The sequence below is a fragment of the Oncorhynchus mykiss genome, chromosome 1, assembly GCF_057628025.1.
Source record: "Oncorhynchus mykiss isolate SJ-2025 chromosome 1, ASM5762802v1, whole genome shotgun sequence".
In the NCBI taxonomy this organism is placed as follows: Eukaryota; Metazoa; Chordata; class Actinopteri; order Salmoniformes; family Salmonidae; genus Oncorhynchus; species Oncorhynchus mykiss.
Genome location: NC_143022.1, coordinates 44,835,459 through 44,843,567, shown reverse-complemented (window position 1 = coordinate 44,843,567; position 8,109 = coordinate 44,835,459). Strand labels below are relative to the sequence as shown.

Below are 8,109 nucleotides of genomic sequence, written 5' to 3'. Positions count from 1 at the left end.
CTATGCTTTCACAAGTAAGCGCTCAACATGAAACTGAACATAGTCGGACACTTTACTGAACAGATTGTACATCCATCAAATGTGACTCACTCATTACTGGCCACTGGTCTATTCATACATGGCATGTCCTATATCTTCTGAACAGTCATAAGTGATGTGCTGATGAGCTTCACAGAAAGGCATGGGAGAGCGAGGGGACTGGGAGTGAGGATCTTGGCTGCGTAAAGGAAGGATGGTGTAAACGCACGTGTCAAACTCATTCCACGGAGGGCCGAACGGCTGCGGGTTTTCGCTCCACCTTTTCTATTTGAGGGATGAATTAAGGTCACTAGTTAGTAGAGAACTCCCCTCACCTGGTTGTCTAGGTCTTAATTGAACGGAAAAACCTGCAGACACTCGGCCCTCTGTGGAAAGAGTTTGACACCTCTGGTGTAACAGTACTACAATTGGACGGACTGGAGGACACCTCCAGTTGTTGCCTTGGAGACAACCTTAGTAAGAGCACAGGTCAAGGGAAGGAGCTGCTGTCAACTGACGTGCCGAGCAGAGAGGCCAGAATGAACACTTTGCTACTATTCTAAGGACGGGACTAACTGATGAGATCTGCGAGGCTCTGAGGACAGGCCAGTCGCAGAGCCGAGATCAGTGGAGCCAGAGGAAATAATGGTAACGATGTGAGGCCCCACCCACTGAATGCTGGGAGCGATCTCAATTGCATAAACCTTGCGTCCTCTCCTCGTCTGCATCTCAAAACCCAGTGGAGCTGGTCAGAGGGACGGGACCTCTGGCTTTCTCATCCAATGGGTTTTGAGGAGGCGAGGCAAGAAGACATGAGAATTATGGAATTAAGATCTTCCCCTGGTGTGGCTTCAGTGTCTCCATATCAACCATTTTACAGAACTTAAGAGATCATGGTTATTGTTGAAAATTGTGATTACCTAATTACAGTGGGGCAAAAAAGTATTTAGTCAGCCACCAATTGTGCAAGTTCTCCCACTTAAAAAGATGAGAGGCCTGTAATGTTCATCATAGGTACACTTCAACTATGACAGACAAAATGAGGAAAAGAATCCAGAAAATCACATTGTAGGATTTTTTATGAATTTATTTGCAAATGATGGTGGAAAATAAGTATTTGGTCAATAACAAAAGTTTATCTCAATACTTTGTCTTTGCCAACAAAGGGTATATAACAGAGGTCAAATGTTTTCTGTAAGTCTTCACAAGGTTTTCACACACTGTTGCTGGTATTGTGGCCCATTCCTCCATGCAGATCTCCTCTAGATCAGTGATGTTTTGGGGATGTTGCTGGGCAACACGGACTTTCAACTCCCTCCAAAGATTGTCTATGGGGTTGAGATCTGGAGACTGGCTAGGCCACTCCAGGACCTTGAAATGCTTCTTACAAAGCCACTCCTTCGTTGCCCGGGCGTGTGTTTGGGATCATTGTCATTCTGAAAGACCCAGCCACGTTTCATCTTCAATGCCCTTGCTGATGGTAGGCTTTGTTACTTTGGTCCAAGCTCCCTGCAGGTCATTCACTAGGTCCCCCCGTGTGGTTCTGGGATTTTTGCTCACCGTTCTTGTGATCATTTTGACACCACGGGGTGAGATCTTGCGTGGAGTCCCAGATCGAGGGAGATTATCAGTGATCTTGTATGTCTTCCATTTCCTAATAATTGGTCCCACAGTTGATTTCTTCAAACCAAGCTGTCTTCCCAGCCTGGTGCAGGTCTACAATTTTGTTTCTGGTGTCCTTTGACAGCTTTTTGGTCTTGGCCATAGTGGAGTTTGGAGTGTGACTGTTTAAGGTTGTGGACAGGTGTCTTTTATACTGATAACAAGTTCAAACAGGTGCCATTAATACAGGTAATGAGTGGAGGGCAGAGGAGCCTCTTAAAGAAGAAGTTACAGGTCTGTGAGAGCCAGAAATCTTGCTTGTTTGTAGGTGACCAAATGCTTATTTTCCACCATAATTTGCAAATAAATTCATAAAAAATCCTACAATGTGATTTTCTGGATTTTGTTTCTCATTTTGTCTGTCATAGTTGAAGTGTACCTATGATGAAAATTACAGGCCTCTCATATTTTTAAGTGGGAGAACTTGCACAATTGGTGGCTGACTAAATACGTTTTTGCCCCACTGTGTCTATAGTATGATAAATACAGCACTATAGATGTAGGCTTTGTAGCCAGGAGCTTTTGCAGGCATCTAGACAAGGGCCCCGGTCTATACTGATTACAATGTTGACATCACAGCTCTAACAGAAACCACAGACCACCACTTTGGAGTGCAAGCTGTGCAAATGTGAGCTCTCATACTGTTATTTTGCACCCACCTGAAAAGCTACAGTACTTTGCCTGACTGCAAATACACATTTTTATATACACCGCTCAAAACAATAAAGGGAACACTTAAACAACACAATGCAACTCCAAGTCAATCACACTTCTGTGAAATCAAACTGTCCACTTAGGAAGCAACAGTGATTGACAATAAATTTCACATGCTGTTGTGCGAATGGAATTGACAACGGGTGGAAATTATAGGCAATTAGCAAGACACCCTCAATAATGGAGTGGTTCTGCAGGTGGTGACCACAGACCACTTCTCAGTTCCTATGCTTCCTGGCTGATGTTTTGGTCACTTTTGAATGCTGGCGGTGCTTTCACTCTAGTGGTAGCATGAGACGGAGTCTACAACCCACACAAGTGGCTCAGGTAGTGCAGCTCATCCAGGATGGCACATCAATGCGAGCTGTGGCAAGAAGGTTTGCTGTGTCTGTCAGCGTAGTGTCCAGAGCATGGAGGCGCTACCAGGAGACAGGCCAGTACATCAGGAGATGTGGAGGAGGCCGTAGGAGGGCAACAACCCAGCAGCAAGACCGATACCTCCGCCTTTGTGAAAGGAGGAGCAGGAGGAGCACTGCCAGAGCCCTGCAAAATGACCTCCAGCAGGCCACAAATGTGCATGTGTCTGCTCAAACGGTCAGAAACAGACTCCATGAGGGTGGTATGAGGGCCCGACGTCCACAGGTGGGGGTTGTGCTTATACAGCCCAACACTGTGCAGGACGTTTGGCATTGCCAGAGAACACCAAGATTGGCAAATTCGCCACTGGCGCCCTGTGCTCTTCACAGATGAAAGCAGGTTCACACTGAGTATGTGACAGAATCTGGAGACGCCGTGGAGAACGTTCTGCTGCCTGCAGCATCCTCCAGCATGACCGGTTTGGCGGTGGGTCAGTCATGGTGTGGGGTGGCATTTCTTTGGGGGGCCGCACAGCCCTCCATGTGCTTGTCAGAGGTAGCCTGACTGCCATTAGGTACCGAGATGAGATCCGCAGACCCCTTGTGAGACCATATGCTGGTGCAGTTGGCCCTGGGTTCCTCCTAATGCAAGACAATGCTAGACCTCATGTGGCTGGAGTGTGTCAGCAGTTCCTGCAAGAGGAAGGCATTGATGCTATGGACTGGCCCGTTCCCCAGACCTGAATCCAATTGAGCACATCTGGGACATCATGTCTCGCTCCATCCACCAACGCCACGTTGCACCACAGACTGTCCAGGAGTTGGCGGATGCTTTAGTCCAGGTCTGGGAGGAGATCCCTCAGGAGACCATCCGCCACCTCATCAGGAGCATGCCCAGGCGTTGTAGCGAGGTCATACAGGCACGTGGAGGCCACACACACTGCTGAGCCTCATTTTGACTTGTTTTAAGGACATTACATCAAAGTTGGATCAGCCTGTAGTGTGGTTTTCCACTTTAATTTTGAGTGTGACTCCAAATCCAGACCTCCATGGGTTGATAAATTTGATTTCCATTGAAAATGTTTGTGTGAAATTGTCAGCACATTCAACTATGTAAAGAAAAAAGTATTTAATAAGAATATTTCATTCATTCAGATCTAGGATGTGTTATTTTAGTGTTCCCTTTATTTTTTTGAGCAGTATATATATATATTCACATCCTTACACAATACAGTATGCAGTACTGAATTTCTGATATATTCAATTACTGTACTTTTACCAGATATGAAGATGATTAAAAAACATGCAAAATTGGGTCATTTAAAAAGCCTATTTGAATAAAAATCATAACTACTGACTGTAGGATATATATATATATATATATATTATCATTATATGCAATATAAATGTGAAGTTCCTGAAAAATACAGTAATTGATCATATGGGCTCCAAACTTGCTGTAGAAGATAACATTGGTTGCCACCTCTCACATGCAGTATAGATCAATCAATAACATTCATAATGACTAGAACATTCTTGAATTCATAAGGTGTTACATTCAAAGTTGTCCTCTGAACAGTTGGCCTAACAGTAACGTGCCAGTTAGAGGTGTCAAAGTAAGCATGTTGATATTGCTTGGAGTGTCAGCCCTGCACTGATGAGCTCCTCTCATCATAACCTGCCTCCTCTGATCTACCCTATCCCTCCATTTCTCTCCATCCATCCTCTCTCATCCCTTCATCTATTCTCTCTATCTCCTCTCTGATTCCTGCATCCCACCCTCTCTCATCCCTTCATCTCCTACCTCTATCCGAACTTCTCTCCTCCCTCCATCCCACCCTCTCTGATCCCTCCAATGCACTCCCTCTCCTCCCTCCATCCCATCCTCATTATTGTCTGTTGTCGAGAGGTGCCTCTTCTTTCCCTCTGTGTATTTGTGGGGCTGCAGGCGCGGCATAGCGCGCCGGCTTCTCCCTATTGGACACCTAGCTAGCGCATCTTGTAGTCGTGGGAGATGGCTGCCTCGCATATCTGTCCTTTGAAATCCAGCTCAAAGGTGAAGTCCAAGTCACGCTGTGTGTGAGAGAGAGAGAGAGAGGTAATTCACCAGGGGAATAAAAGAGAGCGAAATCTAAGTGAGTGTTCAATCAGGAGTGGGGCACTGACGCTGTTGCTATCCTCATCTGCTGTTTGGTCTGGGAGTGATTAGTGCTCTCTCTCCTTTGACCTCTATCAAAAAGATGATGATTGAAGTTCAAACAAGCAGTCTATTGTAGAGAGGTAGTAGTGGAATTGGGTTTCTTTCTAGCCATATAATGTTGGTTTAAATGCCCCGCCTGCCTGAAATGACTTGATTTGACCTTATGACTTTATTTTGTTAGACAAGTACAAATGTATGTATGACCTCTACCTGCGTCTGTAGTTATCATACAGTAGGTAGGGGCCAGGGGCCTCATTTATCAAAGGTGCGTGTGCACAAAATAAACTCGGAACCTTGCATGCGCCAGTCTTCCCGCAAAGGTTGGTATTTATACATTTTGAACTTGATGGGAAAAGTGTGCATCTCCACGCACAGCTCAGACCATGCGTACACACAACTTCTAATGGTTGGACAACTGTATTGGGGGGAATTGTGTTTTACGCACACTGGTAGGCTAATAAAAACATTCAAAAGTAATGATGCATTTGCCGTTGGTAAGGAGATCACACAGCAGCATGTAGGTAGCCTTATGTTTCTTCATATTCTATTGAATAGGCCTAAATCATAATCACATTGCAGGACATCTCCTTTTCTGACATGACTTGTTTATTCTCGCTACACAACACATATTAGGCTACCATTCATCCTTCACTCATTCAACAGCCAAGCATGCTTGAAAGTAAATAGACTGGTACCCTATTTAAACTATTTGACAGTATGGGTAGGCTACAGTATTCTTGTGCGATAGGAGCGTGAAATCATAGCCTATTTCATCTCAAAGCCTATACCGTGGCAGGAGAAATACAATCATCTACTGATCAACAAGTTATTGAAGAACAATTTTTATTTTGCATAGAAGTGTGGGCTGTAGCATTTACTTTACAATCGTTCGAATAGACAATCAATCTTGCAGAATGTGCGGCCAGTGTTTGGCACTTGCTATTGGGAGCATGCATTTTTCGTTTGACAAAGTCACTGCAAAATATTAAAACGTTCTATTCACACCTTTACAGAAATGTCATCAAATTTGCCGTTGTGTTTCTTTTCGAAACGGTCATGGCCCAGTTCCAACATTTCCAAATCATACAGTAAATGATGACGTTTCTGCTACCATAAAAGGTAAATAGAGGGCAATTTCTAGGCGGGGATGTAATGCTCATATATGCCAGAATTTAGTATGAAATGTATGCACGGTTGATAAATGAGGCCCCAGGACTCTGGTCCCTAGATGGGGCAGTATACCGAACACTATTAAAACTATTCCAGCACTACAAAGCATTTTCAGCAGATTCTCCATTGAACCTTGTTTTTTAGTCCAAGACTGGAAACCGCACCTACAAGTGTCTCAAATTGAATGACTTTTTACTGGTCATAGATTCCAGAACACTCACTATGTTCTTCTCGTTGGGCTTCATGTTAATACTGCCAATGATCTCCTCGCCCCTCTTTACGGTCAGGTAGTCCTCCAGGTAGAAGACTGTCTGTTTCCAGTGTGTGAACGGAGCATCAGGGGCTGTAGGAAAACAGGCATGCAGTTAGGGCCAAATCTGAACTTCAGATCTGTATGTTTAATTCATATTTTCACATAAATAATGCATTATTGTCAATGGGAGATTTGTTCAGAAACTCAAGTGAAGTGCGCAGAGTTCATTTGGCTCTTAGAGTGGACATGACCCCTGACCCTTAAAACCAAAACAATCATTAGCCAAAGTTTTGCCCCCCAACAAAAACTAACATAAATTTTACTTTTCACCTTTGACATTGGACCTCTGATGCACTTATTAGTCACGAAGACACAACTTTTGTAACATTAGACAACGTTTTTTTCTTTTCGTTTTTTTAATCTCTTGGTTCTGAAAAAATGTTACCCATGGTTCTGACTGTGAATATACGTGATTCACTATATGATCATCATGCTATTTACAAGCGTAGATACAGCACTGAGGATCGGTCATGCTAAAATTCTGGTTCAAATCAGGGTATCAAATGACATTGATATAATAGACAGATAAGAGGAATTGATTGACTTGACCCTCCCTACTGACGTTTGTCCTTGTCAATCTCCATTCTCCCACTACCTCGCCCACATGCATTCTGCTAGTTGAAGTGTGTGTGTGTTTGTGCATGTGTACAGTATGTGTGCTTGTGTGTATATGCTCATGTGGATCTTCCAGCAAGACAATGACCCCATGCACACATCAAAATCCACAAAGAAATGGTTAATTGACCCCAAAATCAACATTTTACTATTGCCATCTCAGTTTCCGGACTTGAACCCCATTGAAAACCTGATGTTTGAATTGAAGAGGGAAGTCCATAAGAGCAGATGAAGGATATCGAGGATCTGTATGGAGGAATGATCTAAGATCCCTCCCAATGTGTTCTCCTCATAAACCATTTTAGAAAATGCCTCAGTGTGGTTATCCTCGCAAGGTGAGGTATTGGAATGCATTGAAAACAGGGGTGCCAATCATTTTGACCCCTATCTTTTTGAGAAAATAAAATATGACTTGTTAAACAAAATATTTTTCTCTGATCAATTGTTTTCTAAAATAATATAATAATAAAAATAGTTGGAGCCTAAAATATAGCTAAGTATTTGTAATATTCTTTTGCTCAACTTTATCAACGGTGCCAATCATTTTGAACCTGACTGTACATGTGTGTTTGTATGGGTCTATAAACGATATGCGCGCATGCGTGTGTTTGTATTTGTGTGTCTCAGCTTCACTCCAGCTGCATACTGCTGATAGCCAATACCCCCGCCCAAAACAACGTACGCCCACCTGTGCCTGCGCTGTTAAACTACCGCTTGGCCAAGGCTCAAAGGTCAATACAACTTTAATCGAATTTCAGCCGGCTGTCCTGGGATAACTTTGTACCCCAGACTTTAAAGGCATGCCTTTTGAGGGCTCATGGATAAATTGAGTTGCTGATCATGCTGCATAAACACACAGATTATGAAAGCTGTACTCAGTGGGAACCTGAACGGAATAGATAAGGCTGTGTTTGTTATGATGGTTCAATGGGTGATATTTTCCAGCAGCATACAGCATATGTCTGAGTATCTCTGTGTGCTCTTTTTCCATGTGCTGTATATATTACCATTAGTGTATTACCATAAGTATTTATACAGTATATTCCTACTACCAGTCACTT

General features: G+C 43.4%; 1 protein-coding gene across 2 annotated transcripts in view; it reads right to left on the bottom strand.

Moving 5' to 3' along the window:
• Window positions 1–3,917: 3,917 nt before the first annotated feature.
• The window catches only part of prmt8a (protein arginine methyltransferase 8a), a 39,091-nt gene continuing 34,899 nt past the window's right edge, over window positions 3,918–8,109 (bottom strand). The window contains exons 9-10 of one of the 2 annotated variants that reach the window (XM_021601811.3): window positions 6,342–6,463; window positions 3,918–4,823 (exon numbers count right to left, since the gene is read on the bottom strand). In XM_021601811.3, the coding sequence (XP_021457486.1) occupies window positions 4,740–4,823; window positions 6,342–6,463 (206 nt within the window). In that variant the 3' untranslated portion in view covers window positions 3,918–4,739. The remainder of the gene's footprint in view (window positions 4,824–6,341; window positions 6,464–8,109) is intronic. The other variant, XM_090231826.1, reaches the window with a different exon arrangement.